Raw genomic sequence first — 27,925 nt, forward strand, 5'->3', positions numbered from 1 at the left:
TCAGGGGTGGGCTGGTGAGGAGGTGGTGGCCATCCCCCTCTACTTGCCCACCTCCCGAGAAGCAGGCTTGATGGTCAGAAAAAGGATCCTTGAGGCCAAGGGGGGTCTTTGTTGGGGTCTGTGCTAGGTTCAGCCACTGTCACAACTGTTGCTGAGGTGGCTGCTGTGGGCAGGACACATGCAGCCGGGGTGTCAGAGTAGAGAAGGGGGCCGAGGGGTCTGAACTGGCCCCTAGTGCTGGCTCCAAGCTGTTCTGGTTCTTCTGGGTGCTGGGGCTGCCGGTGGAGAGGGGTAGCGGGGGGCCCTCACCCCCAGCCTCCTCCTCCAGCTCCTCCTCCTCCTGGGCCTCCTCGGTCTCTGGCCCTGAGCTCCGTACCCTCTTTGGCTCTAGCTCCTCTCGGGCTGGGTCATCGCCCTCCCCACCCCGATCCACCTTCCGCCGCCGCCGCCTCTCCAGGGCCCGGCCCCGTGCCCGGCTCCCATGGCGTTCTGCCTTCTCCAGCTGTGATCACAGATAGGCAGAAAGAGATGTGGGCCAGTGGTCAGGCCTGGATTCCCTGCTTGCTTAGCCTGACCTCCTGGCCCCTGCCCATGACCCCTCTCCTCACCTCCAGAAGTGTGCGGATCCGTTCCAGGTCTGGAGGCTGCCCAGCCTGCAGCAGCTGCCAGATACTGTGGTTCTCATCCAGGGTCACCTCAAGGAGATCCCCCTCCAACATGAGCTCCTCCAGCGGGGCCCGAGTTGCCTCAGGCAGCTCTAACATGGGGCCAGTCAACTGTGGCAACAGCGAGGACAGTAGCTCCAGGTCTGGAGGGGTTGCGGAGACAGGCTGGTCAGAGGCTACCCCTGGTATATCCCCATCACCACAACCAAGTTAAGGACCACAGGGGTCACTCTGGTGGTCAACAGCTTACCCACACCTAGACCTACCTCTCTTACCTGAGCCCTCCCCCGGGGCTAACTTCTCAGGACTGGTGACACTGTCTCCATTCTCCAACAATCCCTGGACCTGCAAGGAGGGCAAGAATGGTTAATGGTAACTGAAGTGAAGAACCAAGCCCTAGTCTTCTCCCCCAACCCTGGAATCTTTCATCTCCTGGACAGACACAGGTTGCTGCAGGGACTAGTCTAGGGATCTGAATAGGATGGAGAATGGCAGGGAAGCTGGGCCAAAGGAGTTAGAAAATCAGAGCAGGGACAGGGCTGGAGCCTAAACAGGGGTGAGGAATAGGAGACAAGAGTTTGAGATCAAGAGCTGGGCTGGGCAGCTCACCTTAGGCATCTCCTTGCCACTGCCTTCTCTGAGAGGGTCAGAGGCAGGGGCTGCAGGGTAGATAGGGGGCTCCTCGGGCTTGGGTTCAGCCTGTAGCCGCTGGCGAAGTTCAGCCAGCCGTCCCAACAGAGCAGTCACATCCTCAGAGGCCAGAGCCTGCCTGGCACGGCCTTGCCAGTTGATGGCCCTCTCTGTGAGGCACTGCAGGGCCTCGCCCTCAGGCAGTCGCACAGGCAGTCTCTGTAGGGCTACCAGCAGTGCTAGGATGGTCTCCAGGCGCGGGCGCCGTGAGCGCATGCACAGTGGACACAAGAATTTGGTGTCCCACTCCCACCAGGCCAGCAGTGGGGATGTAGTGGGACTGGACCTTGGGGAGCTGAGAAGGCGGGGGACTGACACACATCGCCCATGGAACCAGTCCTGACACAGATCACACTGCAGAGCTCCCACCCCAGCTGGCACCTGACCACACACACAGATGGAGGTTGCAGGGGAGGCAGTGGTCAATGATGCCAGGGGACTGGGCTTGGCAGAGTTGGTGCGGCGCAGCTGCAGGATACCCTCCTTCTCCTTCTGTTCCCCCTCCTTGAAGGCCACGATCTGCCATGCCCGGGACAGGGGAAGAGGAGGTCAGCAGCCCAGCCCTTCCCTTGTCCAGCGACATTAAGACCCCACTCCCAAACCAGGAGAACTGAGGCTCAGAGAGCAAGCAGTCTGTCCACGGTCACCCAGCTCAGACACTATCAATGCCAGGCTCTTTTCCCCCTCTGGGCCTAAGCTCCTTACCACAGAGCCTGGGTCCCTGAGGTCCTGCGCAGACAGCCCCAGCAGCTCTGTGTCAGATTTGTACAACCCCAGCTCCTTCTCCATCCACCGGCTGCGCTTGGTGCTATCTGAGCCAGCGTCTGCACACGGGCAGAGCACCTGAGGCAGGCAGACAGAAGGGGAATGACCAGCATTCCCTATCTCACAGCCCCTCTCTTCCCTTCTAGTGCCCCCAGCCCCCTATGTTCTCATATGAGTGGTCTTAAACAGTCAGGCCAAGTGAGGAAAGACTTCCCTTCTAGTGCCCCCAGTCCCCTATGTTCTCATATGAGTGGTCTTACAACAGTCAGGCCAAGTGAGGAAAGGATTAGGGTCCCAGGCCTCACCTCCAGCAGCGTGTAGCAAGAATTCTTCTTAAGGAAGGTCTTGGAGGCCTTTTCCCTCCAGGAGTGTGCCGTTAACACCTGCAGCTCTAGCTGTCTCAGCTCCTCCAAACCTACAGGTAGGTCCCGGCCCACAGCCACCAGGCCCTCCAAGTCATCCAAGCAGGGGTAGTGGTCTCCATTCTGGTACAGGGGCGAGAGAAAGTTCAATTTAATCTGCCAACTTGATGCTTGCCCCTGAGTTGGAAACATGGACTGGACTTGTAATCTTGAGGCAGAAAAAAATCAGAGATGACCCTAAGGAAATCACTCACCTGGCTACCTCCCACAACTCTTACATATATCAGCTCAGTTCCCAGGTAGTCAGCCGCCAGACTAGTTATTGTGTTGTGGTTTCTCTTCTACCCTTCCTGCCCACCACCACTTGATCCTTGCCCAGCATTGTCCCTTCTCGAAGCCGCTTTTCATGCTGTTCATCAGGCACATGTTGCCTTCTCACCATGTGCCATGCCCCCTTCCTCTCTCTAGACAATCCAACCCAGCACAACCCAATGTATATGCCATCTCCCTGAGATGAAGTGAAGGTCGGGGTTGGATGGTGGGGGATGACAGGGTCCTCACTTGGATCTCATCCACATCAGCAATCCAGGCTCGGGCCTTAGCAAGAGCCTCCTTGAGAGCCTGGATGTTGGGCAGGTGAACAGGGATGTTTTCTGCCTCATGGATTATGGCCTCAAGCGTGGCTGGTGGATGCTTCTGCCTAAAGGTGGGAAGAAAGAGGGCTCAGTCTGGTGGCCTGCCTGACCAGAAGCCCAGCCTGACCACCAAATACATCAGCGGCCCTGGGCCTACACCTTGGGCCTACTTGCTTGTATTCTGCCTGTGACAGTTGCCTGTCCCTGCTGGTTCTAGACTACATGCATGTAAATTCTGCGAGAGCCCTTGTGCCTTTTCTTGTCCATCAATCTGTCAGCCTGCTGGCAGTGCCTACACACACTACCTGTAGTACTACTAATCTGGTGCTAGAGTTTGTCAGGTTGCCTGTTGTATGGTGTTTCTGCCAATATCTGTCCATCTCTTGGTGGTGGTACTTGTGCTCGTGTCATGTGCACATCATTCTGAGGAGCTAGACTTCCACACATCTGACTCTGCCAATCTCTACTTCCTCATCAACTTATTTCTGCTCTAGGTGTTTATGGTATTAAGGAAAAAAAAAAAAAAAAAAAAGACAGGGAAACAAAAGAGGGGAGGATGGAAACATACTAACACAAGAGTCTATGCCAATGGCCATCTGTGGGAATTTCTCCACTAAACTTTGAAGGATGGGGTAGAGCAGGAGAGGAAAGAGGCTGGGCCTACCTGGCCTCAAGGCAGAGGTGGGCCTTCTCCTCCCAGCGTTCAGCAATAGTCAGCAGCTCCTGCAGCTCAGCCCGGGCTTTATCCACAGCAGGGCTAGGGGCCACAATGGCACCAGCGACCAACAGTCCCCTCATGACAGCGAGGGTGCCCCTTCGGGCTGAGGGGGCCAGCGTGCGTTTCACCTCATCCAGCCATCGCGCCTGTTCCACCTGCCGCTGGAGCTGCTGGGCCTCAGGCACCTCCACCCCCAGCTGCCGCCCCCTCTCCAACAGGGAATGCAGAAGCCCTGGACTGGAGGGCAGTGAAGCCAGGGCTTCACGAGCCTCAGCCTGGTAGGCCTCCACCTGTTCCAGAATACCCTACCAGAATATAGGATGAAGAACAAACTCAGCTAGGCCCACTTAGAGGTCCCACCACCAGATATACTTATCCCACCTACCTTTTCTTACCCTCCAGTCTTTTGGGAAGAGCCTAACATGACTGGGCTCTCCTCCTTCACCATGAAGTTCCTAACACTCTGCCTGTTAGAACACCCTGGGGAATTTATTAAAATGCAGATTCTTGTGCCCCACCCCGGGATATTTTTAATAAGGGTTGGCCCCAAGTCAATGCTTTAAGTCCCCGTGGGAGTCTGATATTTGGCACCAAGACACCCTCTCCCCTTAAAATACCACGTTTGGCCTTCTCACAAACCCCTATACTCATGCTGGTGTCCACTGCCCTCTCCACCCCACTTCTCTATCTTACTGAATCTGACTCGGCTTTCCAGGCCCACGTCCTTATTCCTTCCTTCTCTTCTGCCACCTTCATCAGGAAACTTTAATTCTGCAGCCTGGACTTATACCCGTTCGACCTGCCCTCTCCGATCCCATCTTTAAGAGGCAGTTGCTAGACCCTTTGTCTTCTAGCTCCCATTATTTTTTTCACATGTGCACCCTGTCTTATTCAAACATTTAAGGGAGCCCACAGTAACTTGCTGTTCAAGTTCCCCCAACCCCCCTGACCCTTTAGCAGCACTCCAATTCCACCCCTCCTCACCTTGACATCCCCAATCTGGTGCATGGCACAAGGCAGGTTGTTCATCTGGTCCAGAAAGGCCCGGAGTTCAGCCAGGGTCATCTGTAGACCAGCCACCCTGTGGGGGCTATGGAATTTCACATGTGGGGTTTCAGCTCCAAATCCAGTTCCCTCCCTCCATCTCTGTGCTGAGACCCAACACCTTTCCTCATCCCTGACCACCCTGAGCTCTCTTATTCCAGTTCCCCACCAGATGCCCTGGTTAGGCGAAGGGCTTTGATATAAGCATGTTCATATGAGGGAAAAGAATGAGAAGATTGGAATATTTGACATATGGGGCGGGGGGGCTTAGAGACTGAGGGTAACAGAAGCTGGACTATTCAATCCATACTCTACTGTGAACTCTACAACTCTGTAGCTATGATCAGGTTTATGCTTGTGCTCTTTCCCGCCACTAACACTTCAACAACTCTTCTCTGACCACAAAGCCTGTCTGAAATCTGCTCCATATGTCAATAAAAAAGAAACATTTCTAGCTTTCTTCACACTGAGATGTACTTCTTGTCTCCATTCTAATTGCCTGGTCTCTTTGCCACCCTAATGCCTTCCATGGCACCTCATACTACAGTGCTTGTCAGCTTCCTACAGATGTCTAAGTCTACCCAATGGTACTCAGAATCCACCCCCTTGTACTTTTCCCAGGTGTGGTTCCTCAGCAGGCTATTTGTGCCCAACACCTCATGATGCCATACCCAGCTTCCTGGCCGCTGACCAATCCCAGAGCCTGGGACACGCAAGCCTCTGCCTCGCTCAGGCAATTTTTCAGTCGCTGCAACAGCTCACTATTAGGAAACCTCCGCTCACGGGCCTCAGACTCTAGTGCCCTCAGTTCTTCAAGGCCTGGGGAGAGAATGAGCAGCAAGGAGTAGGCAGTATTGAGTAAAGGCAAAGGAAAAGGGTGGGGGTACAGAAGAAAAGGGAATAGAACTTGCCTGTGGAGTCCCTCCGTCCCCCCATCACTCACTGCGCTTCCGTCCATCCTCCACCTCCAGGGCCACTCGCACTTTGTTAGCCCAGGTGTCAAAGGACTCGGCCCGCACCTTCAACTTATGCAGCATGGCAGGGAGCTCATCTAAGGTATACCGATACCTGGGGGAAGAAGGCAGGGCAGAGCACATCTGGCCCAGCTCTGCTTCCTCCTCCTTGGTACACTTCCTCCAGGTAGGACCCCTGCTTACCGCAGGTACTGCCGGCTACTAGAGCATTTGCAGAGGTCATTGATGTGGGAAAGGCAGACAAGGCCATCTGGGCAGTCGTAGCAGGCCAGGGCAGATAGGAAGCATGTGGTCTTGCACTTGATGCACTGGCGCTCATCATCAGGGAGCAGCTCAAAAGCCTCTCGCTCAGCTTCTGTGATGCCCTGGTGGTAGGTCAACCCACACTTGTTACAAACAGTCCCAACTTATAATGGTTCAACTTATAATCTTTTGACCTTATGAAGGTACAAAAGCAGTATACATTCAATAGAGATCATACTTCAAATTTTGATCCTTTTCTGGGCTAGTGATATGTGGAATAAAATTCTCTTATAAAGCTGAGCAGCAACAGTGAGCCATAGCTCCAGTCAGCCAAATCATGTAATTCAATAAATTATAAGACATATTCAATACTTTATTATAGAATTGTTTTGTGTTAGATGTTTTTGCCCTAACTGTAGGCTAATGTAACCATTCTGAGCACATTTAAGGTTGGCTAGGTTAAGCTATGGTGTTCGGTAGATTTTTAACTTAGAATGAGTTTATTAGGATACAACTGGTTGTAAATCAACAAAGATCTGCATATAGAACCAGAACAGGGTCAGAGAAATCCTGATTTCAGTCACTACCAAATACCACTTTAAACTCAAATCTGTGCTGAGAGTTGTGGAGATCAAATTCCATAGAGCACACTGACTCTATAAAGTCCAGACTCAAAACCGGGGGAGGGGGGGTTGATGGATGGGATGAGATAAGCCAATAGGCTCACATGAAGAAAAATCAGGTAAGATTCAGATAAGCAAAAAAGGCCTTCAGGGTGAGAGAAGGTAATGAGGAATGTGATGGACCAAGGCACCAGAGAGGTGGCAACATGTGGGAGTGGCCCAGAGAAAGGCTGGGTACTGGGGAACAATGCTGGCTTCTAGTCACTCAGTGACCAGTGACCAATGTATTTCATGCACCATGATGGTTGAACTGGGAGGACACACTATGTGCACATATATTACTTACAGAAATAAGAGTTTGTGCCCAGTGTTTAAAGATAAAAAAAATTTCCCCCCAATAATATGGCTTCAAACCTAGGCTAATAAGTTTATCTGTTGCTCAGATGTAAAAATAATCCATTCCAAAAATGGAAGAATAGCTAATATTGGAGTAAGTCAAATACAAAGACAAATACGGCAATTTTAGGAATTTTAAAGGGTAATTTTGACTCTTAGAGTATTTGTCTTCTATACCAACTTTAACACCTAACCTCTGCATAAAATAGGAATACTTTGCCCATTGCAAATCCTGCCCTGCTACTTATTAACTGAGTGATTTTGAGTAAATTTAAGATTTAAATCTCTCTGGATTTCAGTTTCCCTGTCCTGTAAAATGGAGACAATAGTACTTTCCTCAATGTGTTGTTATGAGGATTAATAAGGTTAAACAACTAAGGACCTAGGAAAACATCTTAGCACTTAGAATAAGTAAAATGAAAAAAGACTGTGAATAACTAAAGCAATCTTGAGAAAGAAAAACAAAGCTGAACATCACGTGTCCTGATTTCAAAATATGCTACAAAGCAACAGTAGTCAAAATGGTATGGTGCTGGCATAAAAAAAGACATACACACCAATGACTAGAATCAAGTCCCGAAAAAAAACCCTTGCATATACAGTCACCTATTATTTGATAAGGGATTCAAAAAAAATCAATGGGGAAAGGATAATCTTTTCAATAAGTAGTGTTACGCAAACTATATGAAGAATGAAATTGGATCCTTATACCATCTGTAAAAATTAATTTTAAATGTATAAAAAAGATAAACACATGCAATTTGCAGCAACATGGATGGCGCTGGAAGAGATCATGCTCAGCGAAATAAGCCAGAAAGAAAAAGAAAAATACCGGATGGTCTCACTCATAGCAGGAATCTAGAAAACTTAAATAAGGGACCAGGAAACTGAATAACTATAAGAAAGTGAAAATCAACAAAAATTATGAACCAGAGACACTTTTTGTGGGCTGGGGGGAGGGAGGGGAGGGATTGGGGTCAGAATGGAGGGGTTGAAATTGTATGGGGAATATAAAAATAAAATTTATTATTAAAAAAAAATAATTTTAAATGTATTAAGGACTTAAACATAAGACCCCAAACCTTTAAACTCTAGGAGAAAACAGGGAAAAAGCTCCTTGCTGTTGGTCTAGGCAATGATTTTCCGGGATATGTCACCAAAAGCACAAGCAACAAAAACAAAAATAAAGAGACTGGCATCAAACTAAAAAGCATCTGTACAGCAAAAGAATGAAAAGGCAACCTTCAGAATGAGAGAATATTTGCAAACCACATCAGATTCAGTTACTATCTAAAATATATAAGGAACTCATACAACTCAACAGCAAACAAATAAAACCCAAATAATCTGAATAAAAAGTAGGCAGAGAACTTGAATGGACATTTTCCCAAAGAAACTGGCCAACAGGTGCCAAGAGGTATATGAAAAAATGCTCAACATCAATAGTTGTCAGGGAAATACAAACCAGAACACAACAAGATAGCACGTTACATCTGTGAGAATGGCTGTTATCAAAAAGACAAAAGATAACAAGTGCTGGAGTAGATGTAGAAAAAGGGAGTCCTTGTGGCACTGGTGGTGGGAATATAAAATGATGCAGCCCTGTAGAAAACAGTAGGAGGTTTCTCAAAAAATTAAAATTACCATATGATCCCGCAATTCCACTTCTGAATATATAGCCAAAAGAATGAAATCAAAATCTTAAAGAGGTATCTGCACCAATATGTTCATTTGAGCATTTATTCACAATAGCCAGGATCTGTCAATGGATGTGTGAGATACATACAATGGAATATTATTCATTACTGAGTAACAAGAAAATCCTGACACTTGTGACAACATGAATGAAGCCTGAGGGTATAACATTAAGTAAAATAAGTCAGAAAAAGGCAAATACTACAGGATATCACTTGTATGTGGAATCTTAAAAGCTGAACTCATAAAAAACAGAATAGAATGGTGGCTACTAAGAGCTGGGGGTGTGGGGGTGGAGGTGGGGAATGGGGAGATATTGATCAGAAGGTACAAACTTCCAGTCAGAAGATGAGTAAGTTTTGGGCATGCTAATGTATAGCATGATAATTACAGGAAAAAAAATGTTCAACAAATACTTACTGTAAGAAAGATATCTATTTCACAGGCCTATCTCAGACTAAGGAGAAAACTGAGTTTTGGGGAGAGAGTCAGTAACTTGCCCCAAGTTGAGAATTTGACTGTAGTCAATTCTGACGCTGAAGTCAGAGAACGTTCTAAGGATGAAGCCCCTAAGTATTTTTGGATCATGAACTCCTTTGAGAACTTATGTAAACTAAGAGCCCTCTCCCCAGAAATGTACTCTCTCACATAAAACCTTTTACAGAAGTTTAAGACTAGAGGGTCCATAACCCTTCTCTAAGGTAACAGCCAAATGCAAAGGATTCTCAATATCAAGATGAGAACATCTAGTCTACTCAACTTACTTTGGCTCCTCTCTATAGGCTGGCAGAGAGGAGGTCATCATTTAATAACAGCATTAAACAGAGAGAAAAATGATGCCTGAAAAAGCTCAGGCGCTTATGAATGGATGTCACAGACTGATAGCTCCCACATTTCCAACACTTAATGCAGCTGCCAATTCTCCTTATAATCCATGCTATTAGAACATTATAAATGAGCTTTGAGATATGAAAGTATTACTCTAAACAGGAAGCAAGGGACCCTTCAAGATCAACATTTCTTTGCAATCTCATGGAGAACTCTAAGTCAATTCCAAGTGTGAAGCTTTAAGGCAGCTGATCTACTGGGTAGTCAGTGGTCCCATTAATCTACACACAAAACTAACATATGCTTATGAGGAATCATTTAAGACTGCCTTCTACTTGACAATACTATCCTGGTTTGAGCTCCTGAACCACTGAATGTAATGACTAGCATTTCCCAAGAAATGTTCCACATTTTAATCATTTTCTTCACGTATGAATACTACCTATAATAGCAGCTGCTATACTGCAAGCACAGTAACAGATAACTCTGACAATAAATCACCTTACTCAAGCATTACTATCATCTTGCAAGTTAGGTATTTATTCTCACTTTATAGAGTTGGAAAGAGAAATGAGAATTTAAGGTCATCCAGATAATCAGCACAGCAGGTGTTTCATATGTTCAGTCTTGTTATTTAAATAATGACTAACAGCATACACTATGGATCAATTACATAACAAACATCTTAAACCCACTCAACTATTCAACAAGATAATTATTATTATAACCCCCATTTTTCAGATGGGGTTATGCTCAGTTAAGTAAATTGAGAATGGAACATGGTTTCCAATCCAGATGCATCCAGTTCTTTTCAGCACTCCAAGAGTAGAGGCTATGTCTTCTATTTTTTGGTGGTGCCCTCTTCCACCCCCCACCTCTACCAGGTTAGGGTGTCTAATGCAGGGAACTCTCCCACCACCCACCTTCTCCAGCAGGGCCTTTCGTAGACGACGCTCCTCCTGCACCATGATGAACATCTCTTTATGCACAGCTGCTGCCAAGTTCAGGTCTAGCTTCTCTGGACAGGCAGCCATCTTGCAGATGAGCTCCTCATGGGAGAAGACGCAGTATCTTCGGAGCCGGCGGTAGTGCTCAATGCACTGGCGCCCAGCCGGCAACTGTGGACAGGTTCAAAGTTGAGTGTAGTCAAGCCTGGAGGCAATAGTGCCTCAGTTTCCTGTGACCCTCCTGCTTCTCCCTGGAGTCCACCACACTCTAGACTCACCCAGTCAGCAGTGCAAAAGTTGACCGCTTCAGCAAAATTGTAGCCTTGGTTGAAACCACTGTGGTAAGCACGGGGAAAGGTAATGACGAATTCTCCTGCACACTGGTTTGTGCGGACAACCTGAGAAAGAAATGCCAAGGTCATTAAAACAGAGGTTTTTCAGTCTGGAGAAACCCGATCTAAGTGCACAGTCCTTAAGGACACAAAGTCTCAGAGAACACAGTCCAACCAGATTCCCAGACCCTCCAACTGTGAAAGGAAAGAACCACTGTTAGTCCCTGTTCTCAAGGTTTTGATTTGTGTTGTCAGTTGGCAGAAAGATCTGAGCCAAAAGTAGGAAATGTACATACCAACTATTTCACCTTTCCTAATTTTTATAAAAATATAAAATAACAGATTTCATTAAGTTGGCCAAGTTTTGTTCATTAGTATTTATTTTTATCAGTCACATAGTTTCAAGAGCCAAATGGTTCTACAAGGTTTGTTCTAAAATCAGCAGGCTCTTCTATTCTTCACTCCCCCAGAGCCAATCACTTTCACCTTTTCTGATTATTTTGGCTTTTTACAACCCTAAACAACACGTCTCTAGACTTAATTAAAAATAAACTCCTGTTTCTCAATTTGCTTAGCTTTCTAAACATGTATAATTTAATCCAGCCTTTCAGACAAATGTCCAACTTTTTTTTTTTTAAAAAGATTTTATTTTTGCGTAGAATAACTGGTGTGTGGGCCAGAGGCGCAGGGGGTGGGGTGGGGTGTGGTGGTGGTGGTGGTGTGTGTGTGTTTTTTCACCAGAGATGGTGGGGAACAGAACAGGTGGATTTACTGGAATACGCTATTAAGGGGAGCAGCAGGAGAGACAGGAGAGGTCTGCTGCACCATATGTGGGTTAGCTCCTTGGCTGGGATTGAACTCAGGCCTTCGTGGTAATAGTGCTAAGACTTAACCCCCAGGCCACCAGGTAGACCCAACTCTCCTCTTTCTGATCACTTTTCCCTTTTGTATGTAGCAGTCTCTCATGTAGTCTTATGACCTGTTCCAATCTGGACCAGCTATTCTCTCTGGATCGCCATTCTCCTATTACCTACATCCCATGTCTTCCTCGTTCTTGTTTTTCTTTTGCTGTTCTTGAGCATATCCTGCAATAAATAGCTATCTGGGAAATGTTGAGAAGAACTATTTTGGGGGTGGGAAGGAATGCCTACTCTACTCTAACGCTTGACAATTTGACTGCATATAGAATTCTAAGTTATAAATAATTTTGAAGGCATGGCTCTAGTCTTGTAGATGCCAGTGTTTAAAAAAGATTGAACCAATTCTGATTTCTAATGCTTTGAGTTAAATCAATATTTTCTCAAGAAGCTTTTAGAATTTTTCTGGTCCCAGTAAACTACATAAAAATTCACTAGACATTCCTCAGTATATATGTTTTCATTCAGGTACCTTTGATTTTGAAAACTCAATCTTTCATTCAGGGAGATTTTTCTGAATTATTTTATCAATTATTTGACCTTTTTGGTTTTCGCCTCTCTCTCACTTCAGAACTTTTTTTTTTTTAAAGATCTATTTATTTATTTATACAAGAATCGGGGTACAGGCCAGATGCATGGGAGGGTGAGAGGATTCACCAGAGTGGGGAGCAAAACAGGCAGACTAACGAAATACACTGCTGAGGGGAGCAGCGGGTGCGACGGGAGAGGTCTGCCTCGCCATTTGGGACCCTCGCCAGCCGGCCGGGATTGAACTGGCACTGCAGAGGCTGCGGACAGCTTCACAGCGCTGTGCTCAACCGCCTGCGCCACCAGGGGAGGTCCTCATGTCAGTACTCTTTTTTGAATATTGAACCTCTTGGACAAACTCATTTTCTCTACCTTTTCCCAATCTTTATTTTTTAATCCTATTTTATGGGAGATTACCTCAATTATTGATCTTCTAACCCTTTTCTTTCCCAAAAGATTTTTTCCCTTTTGATCTAATTCTCAAGAGCTCTTTTCTGTTATGTTCTTTTAAAATAGTATCCTGTTCTTATAATCTGCTTGCAATATATGCTTCTGAAGATTACAAAGTCTCTTTTCTTCTGAAGTTCACTTCTCCCTGCCTAATCTGCAAGTTTCTTTTTCTGTTTGGTTCTATATTGTTTTCCAGAGATTCTCAGTTATCTGTTAATCTGTGCTATCTACTTATATTTAGTGGACGAGATGAAAAAGCTGAATGGAAGCTCTTAACATGTAAGTCAAGTTTTTTTTACCTGTGACCTTTATTATAGGATGGCATGGCTAAGCCATTTAGTTTGAGAAACTCTAGGTCTTGCTTTTTGGGCCAGATTCCCCAGAGAAAATGCTCCATTTTTTGCCTGGAGGAAAAAAGTATGGATGCGAACATTCTAAAAGCCAAGTGGAGGAGGTAGCTGGGACCCTCAGCATTAAGTACATATATGAGTCCTACTATTTTCACTGTACCTTTTTCCTCAACTATAACCAAAAGATCTCATGAATAAGGTCTTCTATTTTAACCTGTTCTAAAGTAAATCTCCAGGTGTCTGCCAGAATTAAGGGAAGATCACACTTCCAGCTGCCCATATTAGAGGGGATCTTACTGCTTCTTACATGGACATGAACCAATCTTATTTTCACCTTATTCACCTTTACTCCCAGAATATCTGGTGCCACCAACTACTGAGCCTTTGGGGAATTATGGGAGTATAAATCATGTTGATTCTCAGATATTCCAGTAGTGGCTTAGAATTCATTTTTCTTATCTATTGATAAACATCGGCACTTTTATTTGAAGTTACCTTCCTCTCTTCCCACCTTAGAGATAAAAGTGACATATAACATTGTGTAAGTTTAAGGTGTATAATATATTGATCTCATACACTTATACATTAAAAATGATTACCACAAAAACACTTTTGACCTGCTAAATAGATAAAAAGACCTACTATTCATTGTTCCAGGAAGGTTTACAGTATGGAAAGTATGGCAGACTACTAGTTGTCCATTGATATTCATTTCCAGCTTTTCTCCTAACAACATGACCTTCAATTCAAGCTGGTACATGACCACCCAGAATAAGAATTAAATCTCCCAGTTTGCTTGCAGTTAGATGTGGTCATGTGACTAGGTTGTGACTGACAGATGAATGGAAATGGTGTGTGCCCTTGCGAGTAAGAAAAGTGGTCTTGCCCCATCCTTCCTCCACTTCGTTTTGCTGGCTGGAATGCAGATATAAGAAACCATCCAAAATGTGTGGCCCTCAAACACATTTTGAGAGTTCACCATCACACTGTATATCCTACCACTATAATTTTTGGTCTCTAAGACCCATCAAACCCACAGTCCAACTAAGAACATAAATGAGAAAGGGACAGAGTAGATGCCAGATTCAACCACCGCAAAGGCTACCACTAAATCATTCCTATCCCTTGTCCTTGTTTCCTGGGTACTCACCGGCACGCCATGGGACATGAGGGTGTTGGGATTCATGAGGGTGACAAGTTGGTGCAGGAGGTCAGGTTGGCTATCAAAGAGCTCAGGTGTCAGCTTCTTCATCACTTCTTCCAAATGTTCTGCTGCAAGTGAGGGTACCCCATACCAAGTCTTTGGCTCACCCCTGTTCAAGTAGAAAGACACAGAATGGTCGTATCCATGGCCTTGAGGGAGCCCACCCTAACTGCCTCCCTGATTCCCCAGGGTCCCAGCTCACCAGTGGAGGTAGTTAATGGAGTAACTCCAGTGATCCTCAATATGCCAGCAAAAAGCTGAGAAGACCATGCCCACATAAAGCCAGGGTACCTTCATGCCGGAGATATCTGCATTGATGTGGCAGAGTACAGACTGCTCCAACACTGGCATCACATTCAGGTTCCAACCACTGGTAGCATATTCCTGTCAGGACAGATATTTGCAGAAAGAGGATGAGTTATGCTAAGGAGCTGAGATCTCTAGTCCAGGGAACATTAATTTTGAGGTCACAAACCTTTCTGAAACATCTAAAAAGTATAGGTATCTCTTCCTTTCAGTTTCTAAAGACATACATAAAATTTCAATTCAATTCAATTTCAGGGGCTACCCACCTGATGTACCCACTCATCAAAAATACTTCCAAGTTAAAAGATCCTGCTCCAGAACAAATGCACCCTTCCTTTGAGGCAGGCCTAGGTTCTCACTGTTTCCTGCATATACAGTCCCAGTCCCTGAACATTTCTTATGAATGAGCCAAGCACTCTGTCAGATACTTCATGCACTGTCTCAATTAATTATTATAACACATGTGTGAGGCAGATACTATCCCATTCTATAGACAAGTAAATTGCCAATCTCATGGCTAGAGATGCCATGCCAGATACTAGGCTGTGTTCTTAACCACCATCATCTCTCATCTAAATCTCACAGCACCCATGTAAAGCAGGCATAATCCCCATCCTAAAGAGTTTAGAATCCTTCACGGTACTAAATGACTTGCCTAAGCTCACATTGATAATATAACCGTGAGTCACCACTCACCTCCTCCTCAGGGGTTAGGTGCCGCTTATTGTCACTGACAGGGAAACCGCTGCCAAATTCTTTGGAATGGATGTCAGCTCCATATTCAACAGTCACATCTTCCTCAATGCTATTCACCAGCCGCCAGAATTCCTTCTCCACGAGTTCTGTGGGCACCATCTGGGAAATAGGGGTAGCAGATGACCGAGACTCATTGTATCCTTGCCCAACTGACCCAGGAGAGCTGAGACCATCAGGCATCAACACCTACGACCCCAGTCCTCCATCACCTACGTGTACAGGCATGTTGAAGTAATCGGCTTTAAAGGAGTCAGCCATCTCGCCAAAGCTCTGCAGTGTGTATTCCCGGGTAGCCTGCTCAAAGCCAAAGGCTTCGGGGGGGCGCTTACACTCCTGAAACCCAAAGAACATGTCACCGAGGCAGAGGGAAAGAGGTGGAGAATCCTCAAAGGTGGAACTGAATATAGGGTAGGAATAGGAATGTAGAAGAGCCCTAGGTTTCCACTCAGGGCCACTGAGGGAGGCCTACTATAGAGTTCCACCTTTTTCTCCTGCAACTTCAGCTAAGTTTTCTCATTCTTACAGGCACCCTCTACCACAGTTTTGCTCTTCTCTTCCTTTAGGACTGCTATACCACAGACCCTGACTTAAATATGCTATTCTATGCTCTTCTGTTACTATTTCTTCCTCTTGAGCAAAAATGTGAGTTTTCTACAAGGTGCTCAGGAAAACATTTTTATGTCCAGACTAGAACTACAGGCCTGGGAAAATGGACATTCAAGTATGTTGGAGGATGAAAAACAGAAGTACCAGTTTCTACAGTGTCAAACCACAGTCCTATTCTTTAGACTACCACAAAAGACTACCACATAAAACTCCCTCATTGTGTACCTATAGCCATGGTTTTAAATGAGAGCCATATATATACCCCAGTCTATAAACTGTTGGTACTCAAACTCCTCCCTAATGGAATTTCCATTACTACGAAGGCTAACATACACTGCCTTGGTTCTTGTTCCTCATCTGTGCGCGCGCATGTGCACACCTGGTTTTTATGACTAGTAGAATCAAATCCCTAAGTCAAAGCAAAAAACTGTCAACATATGCTCTCCAGAAACCCAAAGAGAAATGCAGATGAGCACTCAATTTGGATGAAACTAGAAAGCTCATAAAACAGACCTTCAGAGACCTCTTAACACTCACTGCTGCTTCAGCTGCCCTCCTTGCTGCCTCTCTTACACTAGGTAGACTCTCCCTTTGCTTTCAATATTCCCTGTGAATATACCTTTACTCCTGCATTCCTCTCACCCCAGTCTGGAACACTTGACCACTCCCTCCGGTTAAAGCCTACATCACTGCAAGCCAATCTATCACAACAGAAGGAAAATAAGTAAACTTTATACCCCTATCGGACCCTACATGGAAAACAAAAATCATCCATTTTTCTATAAATATAGAAAAATGATTATGGAGTAATAAGTGAAAATATACAATAAGGTCCCACATTTGTTCAAGATAATTATATAGATGCAGCAATAAAAAAAAAAAAAAAAAAAAAGAGCAGCAAATATACCTGATCATTACCAGACTATTTACCTGGTTGTCTCTAGGTGGTAAGATGACAAGTAATTTAAGCTTTCTTTAAAAAACAAAACAAAACAAACAAACAAAAAAAAATCCAACAACCTCAGAATAAACACTTTGGAAACTGAAACTGAAGTAACAGTATTTTCTTCATATTCCTATCCTCCAAATCTCATTTCTGACACCTCCCCAGGTTACTAACTTCATTTTCCTCACCCCTGAACTTCTATACCTCAGAGTTCCTAACACACAATTTAGCATCTGATTCCACGTCATCACACAGTTGGTTTAATGACTCTCACCTCACCGGGTGGTGTAAGAGTTCCCAAAGGAAACAACCAAAGCCTGAATCTTCTCTTTCTCCCAAAGCTCTGCCCAGCCTAGCCCCATCACAGGGATCCAAAAAACGTACGACTGTGGCTGAGCTAGGTTACTCTCAATAAGGCTTGATGAAAGCAGGCAAGGCCTGGGACTGGGAAGGTCTTACCGCCATAACACACTTTGGGCACCGCCAGACACCCTTGGGAATCTCAGGCAGAGGAGGCAGCAGGCAGAAGATGTGGTAGTTGTCATCACAGCCATCACACAGCAGGAGCTTGTCATCCTCATCCCCTCGAGAACACATCCGGCATACATATGACTCAATCTGCCAGGGGAGGGAGGCAAAAGTTCATCAACCTAAGCTCTATCCAGTCTTCAAACATCAGGCCCCTCCAGAGAGTAACCTAGTCCACAGAGCTCTCTATCAGAAACTTGCTGTGTGCACTGGCTGGATCATTCAAGGCCCTGTACAGGCTAGTCATGGCAGGTCTGGAGTTTAACTACATGTACAGAACCTCTCCCAAGATAAACTGGTAGAGGTATTAAAGCAGTCTTCTTTTTTTCTTTATAAAGATGTGTTTATTCATACAAGAGCTGGGGTATAGGCCAGAGATGTGGGGAGTGAGAGGATTCACCAGAGACAGAGTGGGAACAGAACAGAGGATTCACCAGAGACAGAGTGGGAACAGGTGGATTGACTGAAATACATTGCTAAGGGGAGCAGTGGGCGAGAAAGGCAAGGTCTGCTGTGGCATGTGGGTCAGCTCCCTGGCCAGGGATTGAACTCGTGCTACAGTGGCTTCCGATAGCTTCATAATGCTGAAACTTATTAACTCCTTGTGCCACCAGGGAGGCACTAAAGCAGTCTTCATCATTCAGTCTTGTTTCCCCATTTTGACTCATTCAATTAACACTGAACACTATGGGTTCAACAATATGCTGAACTTTGTGGCACAGTGACAAAAGGTATCCACCTTCTAATTGTATATACAGTACTCCACACACATACATAAAAACTTCAGGGCAGTGTAGAAACTGGTCCATAAAGGGTACTGTGGGGGCGTAGAGAAGGAAGCACTCAAATCAGCTGGGAATTAAGAGGGACCAGTTTAAGAGTTTTATTGAAAAGGTGACACTTGAAACTGAGATCTGAAGGCAACTGAAGTCTGGCAATGGGGTGGAGCAGAGGCGGAAACTCTACCAGGCAGAAGAAATAACATGCAAAAGATGGCAGAAAGCATGGTGTGTCTCAGGGAAAGAAATGAACATACCTACTAGTAGTTCAGTGTGGCTACAGCAGAGAAGTGAGGTGGGCAGTGCTGGGGCAAGAGGCTAGAGGTCAGCAAAGACTGGATAATGCATGGTAATGAGGAGCTCAGCCCTTATCCTGAAGCAATGGACAGGAAGTATCCTCTGGACCCTTCCAGCACTTATGATGACAGTACTTGATCACCTTTTCTTGTTCCTTGTTCCATTTGAGTTGGCCTTGTCTCCCCACTAAGCCTACTTTTCTGTTTAATGTAACCTGGTCCAGCGCTATGCTGGGGAAATGCTTGTTTAAGGGATGAGAAATAAAGTATTAGGCAGTCAGGGCTGGGTTCTTACAAACTGGGCATTGCTGTGGTTCCTCCGCAGCCTCATGGTCATCTTGGTACAGGGCTCTGGGCTGTGACTCAGCTCCTCCTTGCTTTCCAGGAAGGTCTTGGGTGAGGCTGACTCCATCTTCACATCCCCACCTGACTCCTCCTTCACTACTACAGTGGGGGGACACTCAGGTCCTTCCTTATCTAAGAGAGAGAACAGAGGTTCTAAAGAACAGTTCTGAACAGTCAGGACCCCATCCCCTCCCCCAAGGTGAGGCCATCTTTCACAGTGCCCCAGCCTATCAGGTCTCACCTTTCTTCCGCAGAGTCTTATCCTTAGCCATGAGGCCCAGGCCCATCATCTTGGGGCCTGCCCCATAGATTTGTAGCTTCTTCAGCTCTGGATTTTTTTCAATGTCTTCCTCTGTAGGTTCCGGCTGGAAGAAAAGAAGAAAATGAATCAAGACTGTTATTTGGGACAGACAGCCACATCCTAAAAGAAAAATAACTTTGACTATACATCACCTGAGATCCTGCCAGGGGCTGAGGCATAGGTGGGCCAGAGCTACTTTTTGGAAACTGGGGGCAAATGAGATGCCTCCTCACCCCTCTTGGAAAGAAATTAAGATGGGATCTCAGTTTTCCCAATTGTAAAATGAGAGTATTAACTCCTACCTTACAGTTACATGGGGATTTGAGGATTAATATGTATGAAGAAATCTAACAGTGTTTGGCACTACCAATAAATGGCAATGACTAATACAATCTGCTAAATTTATGCTTCAGTGAGCCCAGAAACAGTGCCTGTCTCCTTCTGTTATATCTCCAGTGCTTAACTGGGAGATAGATATAAGGAGGAAGAAGAGTTCTACCCTTTGAGCAGAGTGAGTCAGGAACAAGGTAGGCAAGAAAAGCTATTGCATGAACAGATCAAGAACCAGCTTCTATGTTCAGCTGAGAGCAAACAACAAAAGTAAGGCCAGAGAGAGGCACACTACTGCTTAAGAGAACTGAGGGAAAGGAGAGTAGAATGCAGAACAGAGAGCCTTGGCCAGAGGGAGGGTGAAGATTCTCTCTACCCCTAAAGCTCTAATTTAGAAGGGAAGTACTCACATCAGGCTGCAGTCTTTTAGCCCGCCGGCCGTAGCTGTTGAACTTGGAAGGCTGCACAGACTGCCGAAGGGGAATGCTGTGTGGTTTGTATTCCTTGTCTTTCTCTTCATTATCAAATGGACGTGTATTGCATTGCTGGGGACAAGTAAAGGATAAGGGTCAGGGCAGGGGGTCCTAGCCCCAACAGCAAGGATGTACCTCTAACTTTACTCAATGGCAAACCAAAGCTGTGGTTACAAGCCCCTGACCCTCATCAGTAAGTCCCAGTCAATAAGTCTTTACCACTAACACTAGCACACACACTGAAAATTCTTCTTATGCCTTTGCTTACGCCATTCCTCCTTCCAACTTCCCCAACTAAATCAGACCTCATCTCTTCGCAGACCTCTCCAGCCCAAAAGATCTCTCCTGCCTTTTAATTCCTCTAGAAGTTACAATTTCATCACCTAACAGAGTAGGCTAGCCCTGTGAGTACCTCTAGGACCTCTCATCTGGGCAGTGTGGGAAAAGAATAAACACCACTAAAAGGATGGAATCTGGTTTCCAGGTCTCCAGTCCACTGAACCAGTTCCATTAAGAGAAAGTGTGGAAATCAGTATCTGGGGGGAAACCCTAGTCTGGCATTCTTACCACTAGATTAGCTCCAGACTGGTACATCTCATAGGGATAAACGATGCGTTCATAATGGGAGCGTAGCAGGGAGCCAATGTTTTTGCCTGGTGGGTAGTTGAGGCGCTGGGCTACCCGGGCCCACCGACGGTCCTTACAGATGGATTCATAGCCACCTTCTTCCACCACGATCTGCAAGAAGTGGGAAGGAACATGGATGTGTTGTGTGTATACACATGAGGAAGTAGACCTGTAGAAAGGGCAATGAGGACAACGCCAGTCCCACATTCACTGGGAGCTACCCCCACCTCCCACTACCACCACTCAGGCTCAAATTGCAGCAAGAGATGCCAAGAAGTTCTAAAGACAGCATGTGTGCTACCAGGCTGTGCCCTTTCTATTGCAGACTAGAGGTTCAATATCTAAGCCCAGGAAGCCCCCAGAATATAAGGAATATTAGGGAGTGAGGTGGGTAGGAGTTTAAGAAAAACCTGTTCTTACTTTGCTGAGGCTGTAGAGGTCCAAAATCCGCCGTTCTACATTGGGAATCTTTAAGGAGGAGCCCTGGATTTCCCAGAATTTGGCAATCTGGTCCAAGTAGTTCAGTTTCACTCTGGTCTGGGCCTAGAGAAGATATGGCTCAAAGAAGCTGGCCTTCCCCTCCACCTCACCCGTCTTCTGGCCTAATCTTAGATGAGGAGAAAGGATAGGAGCAGCCCACTATCAGGGGCTCTCATCTCTGTCACCCTCTAGTCAATAGGATAAGCCCTAGGGCCCCACAATAACCAAAGCTTTACATATCCTCTCTCTCAATCTCCCCAACAGGGCTGTGTATCACCATCTTTTACAGAGAGCCTGTTTCCTAAAGTCACAGAGCAGGTAGCAAGAGACTAGAAGTGAAATAACTTGTTTCAGTTTTTCCTCTGCCACTGACTTGTTGTAGAGCTTGAGCAAATCAGTTCTACTCTCTGAAGCCTGTTTTCTGATCCCCAAAAGGGATAAAATAACTGCCTAGTACATTTAGCCCAGAAGGGTAGATTTATGAGAAGAACAATGTAGGCCCACTGGAAACTCCAGAGTCTACCTGAACTCTGGGCATGTTTCAGAGAATACAGGCTCTGAAAAACCACATTCATCTCATATGCACATGAAACTTGTTCTATGATACCTGAAGTGTGAGTGTACATGCTAAAGACACAATGGTCTAAAGAACTAAGAGATGGTAAATATATCAAGAGCACTGGCACCAAGCCGACTCAGGAGCCAATGTAGGCCAAAAATCCTAGGAAGAAAGCACATACCATGTTTCCCTGGAATTTCAGTGATTCAAGTGACCTCAGTGACCCACGATGGGCTCACCAAGGCCCCAAGTCTACAACTACCATACCCTGGTCAAAGGGTCTGGTTCTCTGAAGAATTAGATATTCATTACCATTCACTACCTTTCTCTGATCCCTTTAGGGGGGACAGTTCTTTCCATCTTATGGACAAGGAAAATTAAGGTCTACTTGTAGAAAGAAATAACGTATGGCTCCTTAGCTGTGAGAACCCTTAAGGGGTCAGGAACCTTACTGCTTCCACAACTCTAGCTTTCCAAGATGGAGTCATCCCTGCTCCTCCTCAGTAGCCAACACCATCTCTAGATTTTCTCTAGCAAACCTGCTCCTCATCCATGATAGGCAATACCTTGCCCCAGATGTACTCCCAAAGACTTGGTCATATCCATTTCTTTAAGGAACTTGTACCTCTATGAGATGATTTTTGCTTGGACCAGAACAACACCTAGATGAACTCTAGAACAGTTGTTATTCAATGAGAGGCAATTTTGCCCCCAGGTGGATTTAGCAATGCCTTTTTGGCTGCCATAATTGGGAAAGGGTACTACTGGCAACTAATGAGAAGTCAGGGATGCTGATAAATATTCTACAGTGCACAGGATAGTACTGCATGAGAAAAAATTATATGACCCAAAATATCAAAAGTGCCAAGGCTGAGAAACTGTGGTGTAGAAGGTAACCAAGTTTTTAGGTTGGGATGTTCAATTGGGCCTAATACTCCTCCCACCCCTGGACATCTAGTAAGGCTTGCAGATATGTAATAATGAGGCAGAGGGGGGTGGCATACTTCTAACCTGCATCTTCCATGGGCAACTCCAGGTCCTTACCCAGATCTAGCTTTAAATCCTTGGCAGAGAACCTCACCTATCCATGCGAAGGGCCTGGACTTCCTGTATAGAACAAACGGGACAGGGAGAAACCTACCTTCCTGACCCCCTGTCCAACTTTGGAATCAACTCATCCAACACACAGACCAGAGTTCTTGTGTTGTTCCGACCCATCCACCTCCCACCTTACCAACCACCATAGCAAGAAGGGAGGAAGCACCAGGTAGTGGATGAATTGGATAGATGAGGTCACATTCAACTGGACAAGCAAGAAAGGGTCTTAGCAAGTCCCATATTTTCCTTTTGTTGATCTAGGTAAGGCAGGTCATTTGACAGGAACTTTAGCAGTTGTAAACCTTTGTGGGAAAGGGACATCCTCAGCCTTTGTTAAATGCCCCATGATATTGGTTATATTAAAAATTCTAAAGCTTCTTCTAAGTACTTTATGCAACTTCATAGAAGAAAGAATAAAGGCCTATTAGGGCAAAGTACCTTAGCAAGAGAAGGTATGAGGGAAGTGGGATCAGAGCTCAGGTATTCATTCTCCCAACCCCGCCACCAGCTGCTAGTCTTCTCACCTCTAGTTCATTCAGCCTCTGAATCCGGGGAGTAAACCTGAAGTTGTCCACTTCTACAGCAAAGGGTGGCTGCCAGTCCTGAATGGGTACAGAGGGGAAAAGAAGGCTGGGTTATTCTAGCATGTACAAGACCAGAGGGCACCAAAAGCATCTCAGTACCCCTATTCACTTCTTCCCAGACCTATTAACTTAGCAAACACTCAATCCACCATCCCCTCACACAGAACTCACAAGAGCCTTGGCAGTGCCTTAAGTCCATACCCAAGCATATGCCCCGGGAAACTTCTCATATTAAATCTTTCCAATAGTACAGTGCTAGGATTTCAAGTAACGGAGATGGGACCAAAACAGCTGACCCCAAACACTCTCTAAATCCACATGAAATCTCATTCCCTAGGCATGTGCTATAGGACACACAGTCTGGGAGTACTAGAAAGCACATAGGATCTGGAGTCAGAAGACCTGGGTTCATGATTTAGCCCCACTACTTACTAGCTATTGGGATTTTATCTTTTTGAACCTGTTTTCACATCTGTAAGGTGGGAATATGAATTCTTGACCTGGCTTTCTCACAAGGCTAATATGGAAAATTAAAGTGATTTTCAAAAGAAAATGTTATTTAAAGGAATCATCATTTAGATTTGACATCTAAGGCTGACCCACCACCCAATACACATGCAGGGTAGCTGAGCTTCAATTCTGGCAGGACTTAAAGGTGTGGCCCTTTAATGCCTTCAGTTTAAAGGGCCTGAGACAGACACTGTAGGAAAGAGTAAGGAGCTGGGAGCAAGAATCTGCACTCATTCAGTCTAGAAGGCTTGACTGTGGGTCATCTCTCATCCAACTGTACAGGAAGATGTACGGGATGAAGTCTGGAGAGTAAGTGCTGGGATATTTGACTCTGGCAGCAAATAGGAGGATTTGGGGAAGAGGAGGAAGTCAGGGGAAAAATAAAAGTGGAAGAGATACTGCCCTGTCAAACTGGAACTTGTTCTGTCCTACTAAAGGGTGTCTGTGAAGACCCCCTTCCACAATGTCCTCTCCTCCAAAACCTCCCACACAGTTGTCTTCTTCCCAGAGCCTAGATTCCTGCTGGGGTGGTAAAAAAAGCATATAGTAACCTAGACCAATGCCCTCACTTTATGAATGGGGAAAGTGAGGCTCAGAGAAGAAATGCATTTTTTTCTAAATTACATGGTTTGTTAGTGGTGGAACTAAGACTAGAATCTCTTTCTTCTAACCTCCAGCCCAAGGCTCTCTGCACTATACCAGATGACCAGTGCTCATACATGCACATATACATACATGCGTACATATGGATGGGGCACAGTAAAAGAGAAGAAAAAGCTATTGGCCTCTTCTGTTCGCACACTTTTAGGAAAGGAGCCAAAGGACTCCTCTCGCAGGCACATACTCCTCCTTTCCCCAACCCCAGCAGCAGCAGATAGCAAACACCTGAGGTTTGATGAAACTGCTCCCCCTGCTCCCCAAAAAGTGGCTAAAATTCAAGCCCAGGCAAGATCTCCATGCCCTCTTGCCTCCCATCAGGAGAGCACACCTCTTAGTGCACTTAACCCAGGCAGAATGATGCTCAAACCCAGAACTCCAGGCATCCATCTTTCCTGCTGATTCAAGTTCTATATAGTAAGTACAACATCAAGCAACCTAACAGGAAACAGTAGAGCGAGAATCCTAGCACAGGAGTTGTGAATGCAACAGATAGCTGTGGAAGGTCCATCAAACCCTTCTGCCTGATTGTCCCTGGGACCTACAAGCTTCCCCATCCCATCTTCAGTCCTATAAGCCTGTGTGCCAAATACTCACTTTGTCACTATTATCAGGTTGGTGATAAAAAGGTGGGTTACCTGATAAGAACGCAAGGCTCTTACAAACTTCCCTGGGTCTTCTCCAGGGTACCAACACTCTCCTCCCACTCACCTTCCCCAACATTAGTAATCATCTGTCTAGCAGTTCAGAATCTGTAAAACACCAATTTCCTAGCACCCACCCGTACACGTATACCCCCACCCTGTGTTCAAGCACCATTTGGGTGAGTACTTCAAATTCCATCCAGAAGGCTCAGCTGCCTAAAGGGACCTAGGAGCAACTCCACAGGAGGAAAAACAGAACAAAACCAGAGAGCCAGGTCTTTTGGACTGGAGGAAGCACACTGTTGGCAAAGAGTCATATAACAAAGGATAAGCTCCTGCAAGACACACACACAGACACAGACACACACACAAGCCCCTTCCCAGGAGCATGTCACTTTCTCCCTTCTTAGTCCTCCAAAAGAAGGTAACAACACCTGTACAAGGCCAGCCTGTCCAGATAAGAGCAAGACAGAAAAATAGAAATTCAGGCCTCAACTAGCTATCCCCTATGTCAGATATGCCTCTTTCCCACAGGCCTTCTAGACCATTTCAGGGAGTGCCCCCTTGAGGTTGCTCAGGACTCCGGCCTCACCCTTCCACTTGTCTTCCTAAGCTTTCTACTCGCTATCATTCCCTCACTATGGGCAAGGATACCTCAGAGATCGGTGGCCAGAGTCCAACAAGGAAGAAATTAGCGTACCGAACACTTCGGAGGATCCATTTGAAACCAGCTAAGATCTGTGACTGAGCATCAGAAAGCACCGAGTTGAGTAAGGAGGCCTGTGGTGCCCTCCTCAGGTGGGAGTGAAATATCCCATCCCCTTTCAACCAGGAGACACGCACTCAAAAAACACCCTGTTCCACCTAAACTTAATTCCAGATTTAGAATCCAAAGTGTCAACTGAACAACACATATCAGTTCTCTTCCATGCCAGCAAGGCGGCAGCCTAGCCCTTTGGGGACTTCTCCTGGCCTAAAGCCAGGCCTAGGAACAAAGATATGTATGCCCTTTTGTTGGTGACCTCTGGGAATCAAATGTTCTAAAAGGGGCAGACTTCCAAAGCTCCAATCTGTTTCTGCGAGTCCAAAAATGCCCCATCCTCTAGGATTTCCTACATCCTGGGATATAGCAGAGTAGAAATCTTCTGAAAAGGATTCCTATTCACCCCCAAGCTGACCTGTCCAAGCCTCTTCAGAAGTGGGTGAGGGTTGGGTGGGAGGTGGGGGGCGTTGATGTGCAAGAAAGGCCCTGACATTGTTTCAACAAGGAAAAGAGAACAACTCCCTGAACCGATATCAGGCCAGCCAGATAGCACATTCTCTGTAAGACTGATTTCCTGACAGGTATTCCAAGCTAGCATATTCTCATAGACAGATTGGCCAGGCAGGGTTTGAGTAAATATGAGTCAACCCACATGGGGGCAAACTAATGACCACATCAAAAAACCTTCAGTCACAATAATTACCACTTATCTAATGCCTACGACACAGATGCTAGTTTAATCCAATTCTCGAAAGAACCATTCATGAGACCCATTTTATGGGCTCAAAGAGATTACCTTACTTATCCAAGGTCACATAGCTGCTAAGCTGCAGAATAGAGTTTTGAACTCAGGTATGTCTCCTTTCAGAGTTGTGATCTTTTCACTAACCCCTCGGGCTGCCTTCCTTACACATTGGAAGAAAGACTTTTAGTGAAACCTTGACCTGGGCGATAACTAAGAGATGTGCTGGTGCCTCTCTGTAACTCTCCCCTATCCACTAGGCATCCCTATCTTGAACCTTACCAGGAATGATTTTGAAGAGCGGGTGGGAGTGGGGTGGATCTCAGATTCCAGGTCAAACGGGGACCTCACTCCACGAGAGAACCCTTGGCCCCAACACCCCTTCCACGGCCCGCGCCGCATTCACAACGGTCCCAGGCACCCAATTTCCCCACACCTCAAGCTACCCTCCACCCCAGACTTCTCCACCCCTTCCAGCCCTAGTTCTGCATCCCCCGTCCTCGCCACCGAAGACCACCGGCCCCAGGCCTTACCGCAGGTGGGCGGATCTTGCAAATGCCCGACTTCTCCGCGATGGGTCTGATTTTCGCGATGTAGCCAAGAGGGTCTCTGAACTCGGCCCAGCTAGGCTCGAACACCGGGCACTCCGGCGGCGGAAGGAAGTCATCGGAGCCCGGCTCCATGGTGGGCCCTAGGACTGGAGAGCTCGGACCGCCCTTAAGGACTCATGGCGGCCGCCGCTGTGTGAAGCCGAGACACTGCTCGGAGACTAGGCCCTAAGCGGAGCGGCCGCCGCCCGCCGAGGGCCCAGGGGGCGTGTGGCTGCCGCGCTCTGAAAGGCTCAGGCTGACGTTATTGCTACCGCTTCTTCGTCCTGCTCCGTTCTTTCCAAATTCTGCCGCTGCCTCCCAAATACTGCAGTATCCACCACTACCACAGTTACCTCCCAAACGCCGGGGCCTTCCCCGCCGCCGCCGCCATCTTGGTTTGTCAGCGTCTCCACCTCTCACCACAACAAACCGGATCCCTCCGCGGGGTGTCTCTCTGAGCCTCGCATACCTTGCCTGACGCTAAGCCTAGGAAGCTCTCATTCCGTGGGGACCAAGTTGAATCGGCTAGCGTGGGTTCCCTGTTTGGAAGCGGGAACTCAAAAGTACCTCCCAGACTGAGAGCAAATAGTCCTCCTCAGCGGCGGAGGAACAAGGTTGTAATTAAACTGCCGGATCCTT

At 46.3% G+C, this 27,925-nt stretch overlaps 1 protein-coding gene across 13 annotated transcripts; it reads right to left on the bottom strand.

The window, feature by feature from the left end:
• KDM5C (lysine demethylase 5C) lies at window positions 1-27,379 on the bottom strand (the record flags this gene model as incomplete). Of its 13 annotated transcripts, none has more annotated exons than XM_084258229.1 (26): window positions 140-502; window positions 609-808; window positions 941-1,010; window positions 1,275-1,874; window positions 2,061-2,198; window positions 2,426-2,605; window positions 3,044-3,182; window positions 3,782-4,140; window positions 4,820-4,925; window positions 5,551-5,698; window positions 5,823-5,947; window positions 6,037-6,218; window positions 10,562-10,756; window positions 10,864-10,983; window positions 14,313-14,475; window positions 14,569-14,750; window positions 15,369-15,527; window positions 15,642-15,761; window positions 17,440-17,598; window positions 18,879-19,060; window positions 19,170-19,293; window positions 19,970-20,104; window positions 20,603-20,770; window positions 21,080-21,202; window positions 23,321-23,398; window positions 27,230-27,379. In XM_084258229.1, the coding sequence occupies 26 exons, from the start codon at window positions 27,377-27,379 to the stop codon at window positions 140-142; spliced, it is 4,668 nt and encodes a 1,555-aa protein (XP_084114355.1). The 13 variants fall into 13 exon arrangements, with proteins under 13 accessions (XP_084114349.1, XP_084114355.1, XP_084114352.1 ...); XM_084258226.1 differs by having other exon boundaries at window positions 932-1,010; XM_084258227.1 differs by having other exon boundaries at window positions 932-1,004; window positions 20,600-20,770.
• Between the last annotated feature and the right edge of the window lie 546 nt (window positions 27,380-27,925).

Source organism: Talpa europaea (genome assembly GCF_964194135.1).
Source record: "Talpa europaea genome assembly, chromosome: X".
Classification (NCBI taxonomy): domain Eukaryota; kingdom Metazoa; phylum Chordata; class Mammalia; order Eulipotyphla; family Talpidae; genus Talpa; species Talpa europaea.